This window comes from Lampris incognitus, chromosome 4 (assembly GCF_029633865.1).
Source record: "Lampris incognitus isolate fLamInc1 chromosome 4, fLamInc1.hap2, whole genome shotgun sequence".
Classification (NCBI taxonomy): Eukaryota; Metazoa; Chordata; class Actinopteri; order Lampriformes; family Lampridae; genus Lampris; species Lampris incognitus.
Genome location: NC_079214.1, coordinates 10,833,698 through 10,846,570, shown reverse-complemented (window position 1 = coordinate 10,846,570; position 12,873 = coordinate 10,833,698). Strand labels below are relative to the sequence as shown.

Here is a 12,873-nt window from a genome sequence, read left to right as displayed (position 1 = left end):
AATTGAATTAATAAAATATAATTGCATGTCAAGCTTTTGGTTTCCCCTTATCCTTCTCATGTGAAGTTCCATTGTTGTTTATCTGATTTTGTTATTTCAGCCTGGATGGTCCTCCCATTCTGGGTTATTGTCTTTACCGCTATGGAGTTGTCTACCTATGTAGCTTTATCATAGCCGCTGGTGTTATGGCAGCATATGCCTTGAGCATGGCAACGTCACTGCTAGAGTTAGGCCCTGTTTACACCTGGCATTAAGATTGTCTTGGGTAATCTGATCACAAGGAGACAGCTCTAAGTACAGGTGTGAATGCACCCAAGATGCATTGAGATCCAGTTGCTCAGACCGCATTGATTGTGGTTGACCATTGATTGACCAGTTGTCTTGAACTTGTTTATACGTGATGTGCAGTGTCACCCCAGACAATTGACAAGAGACTGATCTTTGCCGTGTGTGAGTTCCCTGAGATGTATAGCTGTTTTCTAAACAGTTATCAGGACATAAACAGAAGGGCTTTCAAATGACCCATAATGACTTTCGCTGCTTTATCTTGTACGTTTAAAGTAATCTAATGGGAATGGGAAGTGCATTGCTGCCTCCCACTGGTTAAAAACAACAACGCATTTGGTCTTTGCAAATAGAAATTATATACGAGTTTATTTGCATATAGAGTGGGGAAGTGATATCTGATCACAAGTGGTCATTCAATATACATGTGGATGCCATCTAACGCCAGGTGTGAACTGACATACTTAGAGCTGTCCACTAGTGATCACATCACCCAAGATGCATGTTAATGCCAGGTGTAAACAGGGCCTTAGGGGTTCTGTTCCCTCTTGAGCCACCCATACTGTAATGTGATGCAGTCATTTCATTGTGAAGTGCATTGTGTCCTAGGACTAGAGAAGCACAATAGTAATGCAATCAGTCATTCATTGATACCTGCAGGAAACACTTAACACAGCTGACAGATTACCGCCCTTCCCCCTGACTGCTCAGTCCTGCATGGCTGGACTTAATGGAGATCGAGGAGTAGCCAACCATATTTCTCTTTTAACCACATTTTGAATGTTCTGGTGAATCTGACCTTAGGTCCAATTGTATCACACTTTAGTAAGATAGCATAGTGACATTTGGGAATTTCCCATGTCATGCTCTGCAGCATCCAAGACAATGACTTATAATTTAAGGCACAAGGAAAACAATCTAATATATATATATATTCAGTTCTGCTGCTTCACTTTTTTCAGCTGTAACTGGTGTTGATGACAATTTGGTTGTAAAGCACATGCATCCATTGCGTAATGGTGACTATAAATTGTATAATGTAATTTTCTTTAATTTGTCTTTAAAAAGCCTTACTTCCTGTTGCAAACTAGCAGTGGAAAAAATCTGGTGTGAATGATGATGTTTTGATGGTTTTGAGAATTTGAGGTGTCATCGAGTTTACCACCCCAAGGTCACCCCTCTTTCACTTCTCCGAAGTCTAGTCTAGACACAGTGGACTGTATAGACGTCCATACATATGGTAACTGAATGGACAAACTACGCTTGTACTGCAGACACCGGGAGAGATTGGAAAACACCGTTATGTCAAGCCCCAAGTTTTCCGTCCATACAAGGGTCTCCTGATTGTTTGTGAAAAAGTTTGCCGCCCTCATTTAAGAGGCAAAACAATAGAAAAATGCTTTGCTATCCACATCAATTGACAAAACAACAGAAAAATGCTTAAGGGCCATACTGGTGTATTGCCTGTTGACGTTTTAGCCCACATATTACAAACCGCATATACTTAACATTACCCCCGACCATTTTCTGAAATGTACAATAGTTGCCTTTTTTGGTCAAACTTACCGTTGCAGTTGAAAAGTCCCAGAAAACTTTATCAAATCTGTCCACACTTTCAGCCACATAATCCCGCAATGATAATGTAACTTCAACAAAAAATGGAGGCGACTAAATCCTGGCTGTGATGGATTACCTCTCGAGCAAGTTTCATGTCTCTGCAAGTTGGTTTTCACGCTACACTGAAATGAATGGAAACCAGTGGCTGGAAGGTAGGAAAACCCTTGACAAGCGCAGAAGTTTATTATCAGCATAATGTTGGCAAACAAGGACGCTTAACTAGACACCATAAACTTCTCTATCCAAAATTGTTTTTACTTCTCTTGGATTGAGGTGCAGACGGTGCTATCTGCGACGTTTCGGCACCTCTGGTTTGCATGGTTTTTCAACCCGGGCTTGTCAGTGGCTGGTGGCATTACTCCTGCACCAAGTAACGGCGACTTCCTGCCTCTGAAGCTGGCTCTGTATATATTGTGGCAGTTCATATCCCGTGTCAGGTCCCCCGATGGCCATTACTAGTAATCACCCAGACCGTTTAAGGTTTATTGAAGAGTGTGATGGAGGTGGGGAGATCCCTGTACGGCATACGACCCTGATATGACACAGCACTCTGTTTCACTCTCCATTGTTTATTTATTCAACATGCTCCAAACTGTCAAGTCACACTGTTCACCTCCCCCTCCCCACCATCTCAGCTCCATCCAAGTTTGCTACTTTCAGAAATAAGGAGGGGGTGGAGACAGGCATTTTCTGTACATTTCATGCCCCTTTATGCATACAGGCGCCTTCGAGTGTCACGTTGTTGAACCACATATTGTTTGAATTCATTGCTATTCCCGTTCTGCCACTAATTAGCATGCATGAGTAAATTATCGCCTCCGTGTCTGTAAACATTGTAAGGGCCTACAAGCTAAGCTAGAGGAAGCCAGGAGTGTGTGAGTATATTTGCATGCGCAAAGTTAGGCTTTCCAGGCCAGTAAAATTGAGGTTGATGCAAGCTCTGCTCCTGCCTCCCTTCCTCCCTTGACCTCCTCTTAAAGTGCTCTAAGGCAGCAGCATTCCTCCCTCCTGAGGTCATTCTTCCACTCCTGTCTCCCATCTTCCTCCTCATCGGCGCTATCTGCAAGAGCAGTGGTCAGACTTCAAAGACTGTTGGTATCCCTCCTAAACGACTGCTTCGCTGCGCTGTCCAGGCGAAGGCGATTTACATTTCACTCATTTTGCTAGCATTCTTGAAAGGAATGAGGGTTGTATGGGTTCAGTTAATTACCGAGGTTGCAGCCTCGGCTAGACCTCACTTTGTTTGGTCAGTCGAGCTTTGCAGTGGTTGTGGCTGAGAAGCATGGGGTTAGCTGTGAGCTAAGGCTGAGCTGTAAGGAGTGGGTGGCAGAAGGAGACAGTGATTTGCACAGATCAGCGGCCCACGCCATTTTTCCCCTGGCAGGCTACAACACACAGTTTTCTCTATCTCTCTGTCTCCCAGATACAAGAATAAAACCTTGAAAGACACAAAACTAGTACAGGCACGGGTAAGTCACTGAAACCAATAATGATAATGTTAATACCAGTAATGATGTACATGCTACCCAGCATGCACAGTGGATACTACATATCCTAGTACAAACTAAGTTTTTTTTGTGTTTTTTGAGATAAAATGGCCATATAAAATCAATTTCACTATGTAAGACAGTTTTATTCGGTCTTTTTATTCCATTTTTACTGCAAGAGTTTAAAAATCAACACAAATATTCAAAATGAGCAAAATTGCAATTTTTCTTAGTTTTTTTTTTAATTTTATTTTTTTATGTTGTCTTCTGTGATGCTTGCTGTTTCGACATTTATTCCTTTATTTCATGCAACAAACCCATGTATGTTGACGTGTGCACGCTGTGATGTGTACACTCGCGTGCAAAAAGGCACAGAAACGTGACGGGGTTTCTGCAAGGGAGTGTGACCGATGGTCTAAAGACAGATTCCTTATAATCCTAATATAGGCACCCCGCTAGCTGAGCGGTTACAGCGCATGCGACATAACCGCACCGTCGCTAGTTCGATTCCAGCCAGTGACTTGTTGCGTGTCATACCCATCTCCCTCTCCTCTTGTTTCCTGTCTGCCACTTCACTATCCCCTATCCAATAAAGGCAAAAATGCCAAAAGAAAAATTGAAATACTTACTAAATATATTTTGTAATAATTCCTCCACACTGAAATCTGCACAATTCCATGTTTATATCTGAAATCCGTTTTTGTGTGTGTGTGTGTGTGTGCACGCGCACATACTTGTGTGTATGTATACAAAAAGTAGTATATATTGTATACTTTCTCTCTGCCTTTTCTCTTTCTGTTGCTCAACATGAGGCAGTGACATAACATCCTTTTAGCCACTTCCCTTCTCCTCAGCCTTCACTTCCTGTTTGTGCATTTTTTTCTTTCTTTTTTTTTTTTGATATTTTATTTGAGCTTCACATTAACAGAACGCCTCCCTCGGCTTTTGCTCTCGTTAGGCATGTCAGAATGGGCATACCTGGTCGAGCTGGTTAGGGTGGTTTTTCCTGTCAGGGAAACGGTTGATGAGCTTAAACGACTGTCATTGTTTCTGGTCCAGCCAACACAATGGCATTGTCTGTCTGCCGTATCGAGCCAGCCCTGTCGCAGCCCCAGACCTGTTTCTGATGTAGTCTCGGTCGCCACCCCTGGCTCAGGTTGGCAGTCTGTTCTTGGAGTGCCCAGCCTTTCTTGCTTGCTCTCTGTTTTTGTTCCCCTTTTTTTGTTATCGTGTCAGTCCGCATGCAGACAGACTAGAGAGAGGAGTAAGGTTACAACCCCATCTGTAAGCTAAGTATTAGCATTTTAGCTTCCCCTCCTAAATAGATAGCTCGTAGCAAGCGTTCCGTTGGTCATTATTTTGTTCCTGTATGTCCATCTGTGTGATTGAATAAATGAAAACTGTAATACAGCACACACGGTATATCGTGGTTCGGATGGTTGTGTATAGTCATGGTAGGCTTGCACAACACCAGTTGGGCCTTACTGATCTAGTCCCCATTTGTCTTATCTTTACTTGATTCTTAGTGATTTAACAAGGAGCAAACTTATAAAAACAATGAAATCATGATGTAATGTCTTGTGAAGCCTGGCTTTATTGCCAAGTTTCCTGTGATATCTCATTTGGGATATTTATGATGACCGTTTTGTGTAGCAAGCAATAGGATGCTCATCTTTCAATCAGCTGATGTATGTGATTGACCTTTCAGTATGAAAATATGATCTCTTTCCTTAGTGTTTTTTTTTAAACTTTCGGTATGCGTTATTTTATCCGCTGCTAGTTCAATTCCCATCAGAGGTGGGCGAGCTCGCAAGTCTCTGCTGATCAGTTCAGTAACAGAACCGCAGCCGGGTCCCCTCACATGTTAGTAGGAATTCTGTGTAATGGTGAACCGGGCTCCCATTACTGTGTTTCTGGTGCCCAGCCTTGTAAACATTGCCTGGAAAAGCTAGCCTAGCATTTTCTCTTTGCCGCTTGAAGAAAAAAAAGAAAAACATGTTTGGACTGCCTCTGTGGTTCCCGCTGTTTCGGTCTTCGCAGAAGGAATGTGTCTAAATGGCAAATGCCTCTGAGAACGTGAGAGTGTATCAGAGAGGCTGGGTGGGGGTACATTAGCTGTAAGTGTTCACAGATGTTAGTGAAAGTTCATCAGCTCCATACAGTCGACTGTGGAAAAACTCCTTCCCTGAAAAGCCTTCAGCCACCGGAAGCTTGAGCCATCATGTTTCCTTCTTGTCCCATTAATTATGTTTTTGTGGCCGTGAGCTACGCAGCCAGACGCTCACACTCGCTGCTGTCTCCTGTGCATGCTTCCGAATGCACTTTTGATTTCTCCTGTTTCTGTTTCCGTATCTCTTCTGTCTAGTAATTTGTGTTGTTGTTGTCATAACCTAGCTTTTTTTTTTCTTTTTTGCATCGATTTCCTGTTGTAAGTTTTTGCTCCTTTATGAGGAAGCGTTACCTCCGTGTTTACAAGTTAGCTCTGCCCCGAGACCCCGCTCCGAGGGGCGTCAGATGGTACGCCGCTACTGAAAATAATTGCTGGGCGTGTCTTTGGTGGAAGGCCTGCGCTGCTACAGGAGCACCACGTCTCCAATCAGCCAGCGAGGCACACAGGCCGGCTGGCGTGTAGTGACCTTTGCCAGGCCACATTGAGTTGAAATGTACACCAGCCCATTTCGTAATAACTGTAGCGCAGCCAAGTCACAGCTCCTCTCCTCTCCTCCCGTCTCTGACTGACTGACGTGGGGACAGGCACAAACACACTGCTTCCCAACCCCTCCCTGCGTCTTCAGCAGCCGGGCAGTCGTTCAGCAGAGCCACCTCTGCCACCAACAGGCTCCTTATAAGCCTTGGTGTTTCAGTAGCTCCATGTGTTCAGGTGTAGGGACGGGATGACATAGGATTTTATCGCACATCGCAATAATGAATTTCCATTATTATTTTATTTATTTATCCCCCCCCACCAAAATTGTACTTGGCCAATTACCCTACTCTTCACATCCGGCTTCCCACCCGCAAACACGGCCAATTGTGTCTGTAGAGATGCCCGACCAAGCCGGACGTAACATGGGGATTTGAACCGCCGACCCCCATGTTGGTAGGCAACGGAATAGACCGCTACGCTACCCGGGCGCATGAATTTCCATTATTGGGATAATCGTAAATGGGGATAATCATGAATATCCTCACGAGTGACTTGAGAAAGCTGCTGGCAAGTCGGGTCCGTAACGTCGGCATAAGGATCGGATCTAACCGGCAATCCCCACTGGAAGCAAGACGAGCGGTGCGGTGCGTAAGTGTGCTGTTGTCCAATCCACACTGACTCCCGTCTTCTGTAAATGCCTACCTAGCCAGGTGTTGACGGCTGTTGCAGCTGGAAAAGCGCTATAAAAAATGCAGATTGATTGATTGACTGTTCTGGGAAGTACAAACCGCTAGTATTGAAGTGTTGTAGAAAATGGGTAAAGTTTTGTGTAGTCTTGCTATGTAACTATTACATTTTCATTCAGCAAAGTGTTAATATACACGTTTGTTTGTATTCCTAATGACCACAACCATCTTTTCACATTCCGGAAGGGTTTTTTGTACTAACGTAAAGAAAACTAAATTGAAGTCTGCCTGTAGTGGAACAGGCAAGCTCACTCACAGACTGGGGGCCTTGGTCAGTTAATGTAGATAACTTTAATAAGTTCAAAACACATACAGCGGGATGTTTGGGATATTTCTACAGCTGTCTGTACAGATTACGCTTCACTAAACGCAACAAAAACTGGGCGCAAAGTGTAAAGAAACGCAAGGTAGCGTGGAGCGGTGTATCTGATAAAATGGAAGCGTGTCTGTCGCCGGGCCCTTGTCGTGGCTCTTCCCCGAGATGTGGAAGTGTGACTAAGTGAAAAAATAAAACAAATTCCATTATAGTTTTGTGCCATTTTAAGAGTTTTAAGCATAGTTTGATGATTATTGGGCTTATAATAATAATAATAGCTTTTCAATTATAATTATTATGGTGAATCACACGTATTTTGGCCAGGATAACTGTGACATGAGATTTTAATATCGTCCCGCCCCTGTTCAGGTGAACACAGTGTTTAACAGAGGGCTGTTGCGGTTTTAGGTGAAGGGAATATCTTAACGTGTTGCTGTGGAAGTGTTGAATGGGAAGGACGAGTCTCCTGTAGTGGATCCTTCAGTGTGGCCTTATGATAAAATCACACTTATAGGTTGTATGGAAATGTGAGTTAGTCGTTTTGCAGTGGTATACCGATGAAGTTCTCAGGTTTAAAGACAATATTACGTGCTTAAACCTTTCATTGGTAATGCAAACAGAAAAACAGTAGGTTCTTAATTCAGTGACGTCCCAAAATTAGTTGAAAATGTGCCTTTTGATTAAAATGTAACTACTACGCTACTACTTGTTACTCTTTTTTTTGAGGGGGGGGGGTTCCCCCTTTTTCTCCCCAATTGTATCCGGCCAGTTACCCCACTCTTCTGAGCCGTCAGGGTCGCTGCTCCACCCCCCCTGCCAATCCGGGGAGGGCTGTAGACTACCACATGCCTCCTCCGATACATGTGGAGTCGCCAGCCGCTTCTTTTCACCTGACAGTGAGGAGTTTCGCCAGGGGGACGTAGCGCGTGGGAGGATCACGCTATTCTCCAGTCTACCCCCCCCCCCCGAACAGGCGCCCCGACCAACCAGAGGAGGTGCTAGTGCAGCGACCAGGACACATGCCCACATCCAGCTTCCCACCCGCAGACACGGCCAATTGTGTCCGTAGGGATGCCCGACCAAGCCGGAGGTAACACGGGGATTCGAACCGGCGATCCCCGTGTTGGTAGGCAACGGGATAGACTGCTACGCTACCCAGACGTCCCGTACTCTTTTGTTTTTGTTTTTTTACACTGTGAAGTAGTTGCTAGATGTTAGTGAAATAGTTGATGCTCGTAAGTGCTCATTTCGACACACAAATATTTACACGATACCATAAATATATAAACAAGCGTAATATCTGAACATCTTACTGTGTGTTTTTATGTCGTTTTCAAGTTCATAACATTAACTACATCATTTGTGCTCCCCTGCTTTTCCCTTACAGAGAAGCAAGGTCCGGAGAGGAAACGCATTAAAAAGGAGCCCACCAACACCCGGAAGGCGGGCCTGCCATTTGGGATGGGGATGCCAGGAATCCGGGCCGGGTACCCCCTCTCGGAGCGGCAGCAGGTGGCCTTGCTCATGCAAATGACAGCTGAGGAGTCCGTCAACAGCCCAGGTGTGTGTTTGTCATGGAGGCCATGTCACCCGGGGGCGGGTGGCTGACCATGGAGAGGAGCTCGGGGGGGAATATTGTGTGTGAGAGTGTGTTTGTCTGTGTGAATGTGCGCGCTTGTGTGTGTATGTAAGAAGAAGTAAATGGAAGGGAGAAGTGGTAGGATTAGAGGGGCAGGTCAGTGGTTTCTGTTGCTTTCTAGAGTTTAACACAGGTGGGGAATTAGGGTCATAGAAGCATGTTCTCGCACTGCACCTCTGTCACCTGCTGCCCCTGCCACACCGTAGTGTCATGCTTCATTAAAGAACTGACCAGGCCGCTTCATTAGATTTCAGTTATACAAGATGACCTCCATCAGTTCCCAACTGCAGCAGCATTGTAAGCCCCCTTTGTTTCAGCCCATTTCAGTCGAATCTAGTTGTTTGTCTCAACAATGTAAACATTCACTTAATTACTACAAGATTGATAGATGGCTAGATAGAGACACAAAAACAGAGAAATCAAATTTACTTCCCTTGTATTGACTGATGAAGCCGTGAGTAATGTCATGTGGACCGAAAGTTTGGTTATTAAAGTGAATTTAGATGAATTTGAGAGTGCAGAGGGTTTTTTTTTTTAATTTATTTTTTCTCCTTCATCTCAACAGAAACTTTTGCTTGGTGAGCAGTACATATTATTTTCAGTCATAAGACTGAAAATGGCTAATTTTGCAACCTCAGCATCTGAGCTGGACATTCAGGGGTCTTTTGATGCATGTAGATATATCTGTTTTCTGCATTGAGATTATTCACTGTCTCCTTTAAGTGTTGTATTTAGTATTTACTGAGGAAGAAATAACTAAAAAAATTATATATATGTATATATATATAGCTGTCTGTGTTCATGCCTCATGAACATAGATTAAATGAGTGAGTTTCAGGTAGTGTTTGGGACAATAGCTCTGCAAACTCAATAATGTAAATGTGATTAAGGTTTGGGTTTAATCTTGTAAATGTGATGAAATGAGCTCAAGTAAAGTGGGTCCAGCCACTTAGCTACTTTTTCCCTTCAGAGCAAGATTGCCCCCTTCTGGCTGTAGGAAGTTGAAATGGGGTCGGATTGATTCTAGCAGATTATCAGCCATGTAACAATTTCTCAAAAAGGATTTCTGTGACCCAAAAGTAGTTTTTCATTTTTTTTCCTTTGAATTAAAATATGCTCACGTCAATCCCGACTGTTCATCTTCTGTTGACAGACACAACACCAAAGCACCAGTCACAGTCCAACCAGGGTCAGAAGGGAACACCAAACTCTGCATCTAAAACCAAAGATAAAGTGAACAAGCGGAATGAAAGGGGTGAGACGCGGCTGCACAGAGCAGCAATCCGAGGAGAAGCACGCCGTATCAAGGAGCTCATCAGTGAAGGGGCTGATGTGAATGTAAAAGACTTTGCAGGTTAGAGGCTTTGTTTTCACGTAATTGTTTTGGTTCAGATAAACTTTACCTTACAGATTAATGCGGAAAACGTGCTAAAACATTGGTACTTCTCATGCTCAGGCTGGACTGCATTGCATGAGGCGTGCAACAGAGGATACTATGATGTGGCAAAGCAGCTGCTGGCAGCCGGGGCAGAGGTCAACACCAAGGGTCTTGATGATGACACCCCTCTACATGATGCATCCAACAATGGACATTACAAAGTGAGTAGGATCATTCAACAAGCCTTTCATTGGCTGATTAGGCATGCATGCGTAAAATCTTTTTAGAGGTCTTCCATTGTAGAGGTCATTGTAGGTCAAATTTGATTAAAGTCCCAGTTTTTTCTCCTTGAACCCAAAACTATTTAAAAAGAAAGGAACATGACATTAAAAGATTAAAAAAAAATCAACTACAGTCAAATTACAATTATGTTTATACCAGCAGTTGATGTTATTAATGACAGGAGCATTGATATTGTCTACTACTACCACTTTTGACTGCTCCCGTTTGGGGTGGCCACAGTGGCTCATCCATCTCCATCTCTTCCTGTCCTCTGCATCTTCCTCTGTCACACCAGCCACCTGCATGTCCCTCACCACATCCATAAACCTCCTCTTTGGTCTTCCTCTTTTCCTCTTGCCTGACAGCTCGATGTTCAGCATTTCTCCATACCCAGCATCTCTCCTCTGTATATGTCCAAACCATCTCAATTTTGCCTGTCTTGCTTTGTCTCCAAACCATCCAACCTGAGCTGTACCTCTAATATACTACTACTACTACTACTACTACTACTACTTTCAGCGGCTCCTGTTAGGGGGTTGCCACAGCGGATCATCCATCCTTTTCAAAGCTGCCCTCACTTCCTCCTTGCTAATCCACCGCACCTCCTGATTCACTATCCCCACGTCATTCAACCTTCTCTCTCTCTCTCATTTTCTTCATTTATCAGCCCCTCAAAGTGCTCCTTCCACCATCTTAACACACTCTCCTTGCTTGTCACCGCATTTCTGTCTCTATCCTTGATCGCCCTAACCTGCTACACATCCATCCAAGCTCAGTCCCTCTGTCTAGCCAATCGGTACAAGTCCTTTTCTCTTTCCTTAGTGTCTAACCTCTCATACAACTTACCATACACCTTTTCCTTTGCCTTCTCCACCTCTCTCTTCGCTTTATACCGCATCTCCTTGTTCTCCTGTCTACTTTCTTCATCTCTCTGACTATCCCACTTCTTCTTTGCCAACCTCTTCCTCTGTATACTTTGCTGTACTTCCTCATTCCACCACCAATTCTCCTTCTCTTCCTTCCTCTGTCCAGATGACACACCAAGTACCTTCCTAGCTGCCTCTCTCACTATTTCTGCAGTGGTTGCCCAGCCATCCGGCAACTCTTCACTACCACTTAGTGCCTGTCTTAACTCCACCCTGAACACCACACAACAGTCTTCCTTCTTCAACTTCCACCATTTGATCCTTGGCTCTGCCTTCACTCGCTCCCTCTTCTTGGTGTCCAAAGTCATCCTACAGACAACCGTCCGATGCTGCCTAGCTACGTTCTCCCCTGTCACCACCTTGCAGTCTCCAATCCCTTTCGGATCGTGCCTTCTACATGAGATATAGTCCACCTGAGTGCACTTTCCTCCACTCTTATATGTCACCCTGTGTTCCTCCCTCTTTTGAAATATGTATTCACCACAGCCATTTCCATCCTTTTCGCAAAATCCACCACCATCTGGCCTTCCACATTCCTTTCCTTGACACCATACCTGCTGCCCATCACCTCCTCATCACCTCTGTTCCCTTCACCAACATGCCCATTGAAGTCTGCTCCAATCACCACTCTCTCCTCCTTGGCTATACTGTCCACCACTTAATGCATCTCATTCCGGAATTCTTCTTTCTCTTCCATCTCACACCCAACTTGCGGAGCATATGCGTTGATAACATTCATCAACACACCTTCGATTTCCAGCTTCATACTCATCACTCAGTCTGAAACTCTCTTCACCTCCAACACACTCTTGACATATTCTTCCTTCAGAATTACCCCTACCCCATTTCTCCTCCCATTCACACCATGGTAGAAGAGTTTAAACCCACCTCCAGTGCTCCTGGCTTTACTCCACTTCCACCTGGTCTCTTGCACACATTGTATATCTACCTTCCTTCTCTCCATCATATCAGCTAGCTTTCTCCCTTTACCCAGTCAAGTGCCATCATCCAAAGTTCCAACTCTCATCTCCATACTCTTACCCTTCCTCCTCTTCTGCTGCCTCTGGACAAGCCTTCCCTCTCTCCTTCTCCTTCACCCAACAGTAGCATGGTTTCCATTGGCACCTTGCTGGCCAACAGTACCGGTGGTGGTCGTTGGTAACCCGGGCCTCGACCGATCCAGTATGGAAATCTGATTTATGATCCACATATTTGATTTGGCAAAGGTTTTACGCTTACACCAGATGCCCTTCTTGACACAACCCTCCCCATGTATTCAGGCTTCGGACCGGCACTAAAAATGCACTGGCTTGTGCATCCTCAGTTGCAGGGTTTGGTATTGTATATATCAATATTATCAATATTATGCTCTTTACAGGTGGTGAAGTTACTTTTACGTTACGGAGGGGACCCACGTCAAAGCAACCGAAGGGGAGAAACCCCATTAAAAGTTGCCAACTCTCCTACTATGTTGAACTTGTTGCTGGGGAAAGGCACCTACACCTCAAGTGAAGAGAGTTCATCAGGTTTGTAACTTTTATTTCAGTGCG

The 12,873-nt window shown here is 44.4% G+C and overlaps 1 protein-coding gene across 2 annotated transcripts in view; it reads left to right on the top strand.

Moving 5' to 3' along the window:
- The window catches only part of ankrd11 (ankyrin repeat domain 11), a 101,373-nt gene that overhangs the window by 77,510 nt on the left and 10,990 nt on the right, over positions 1 to 12,873 (top strand). For both annotated transcript variants that reach the window (XM_056278402.1, XM_056278401.1), the window contains exons 4-7: positions 8,486 to 8,659; positions 9,891 to 10,091; positions 10,194 to 10,336; positions 12,702 to 12,849. In XM_056278402.1, the coding sequence (XP_056134377.1) occupies positions 8,486 to 8,659; positions 9,891 to 10,091; positions 10,194 to 10,336; positions 12,702 to 12,849 (666 nt within the window). The remainder of the gene's footprint in view (positions 1 to 8,485; positions 8,660 to 9,890; positions 10,092 to 10,193; positions 10,337 to 12,701; positions 12,850 to 12,873) is intronic.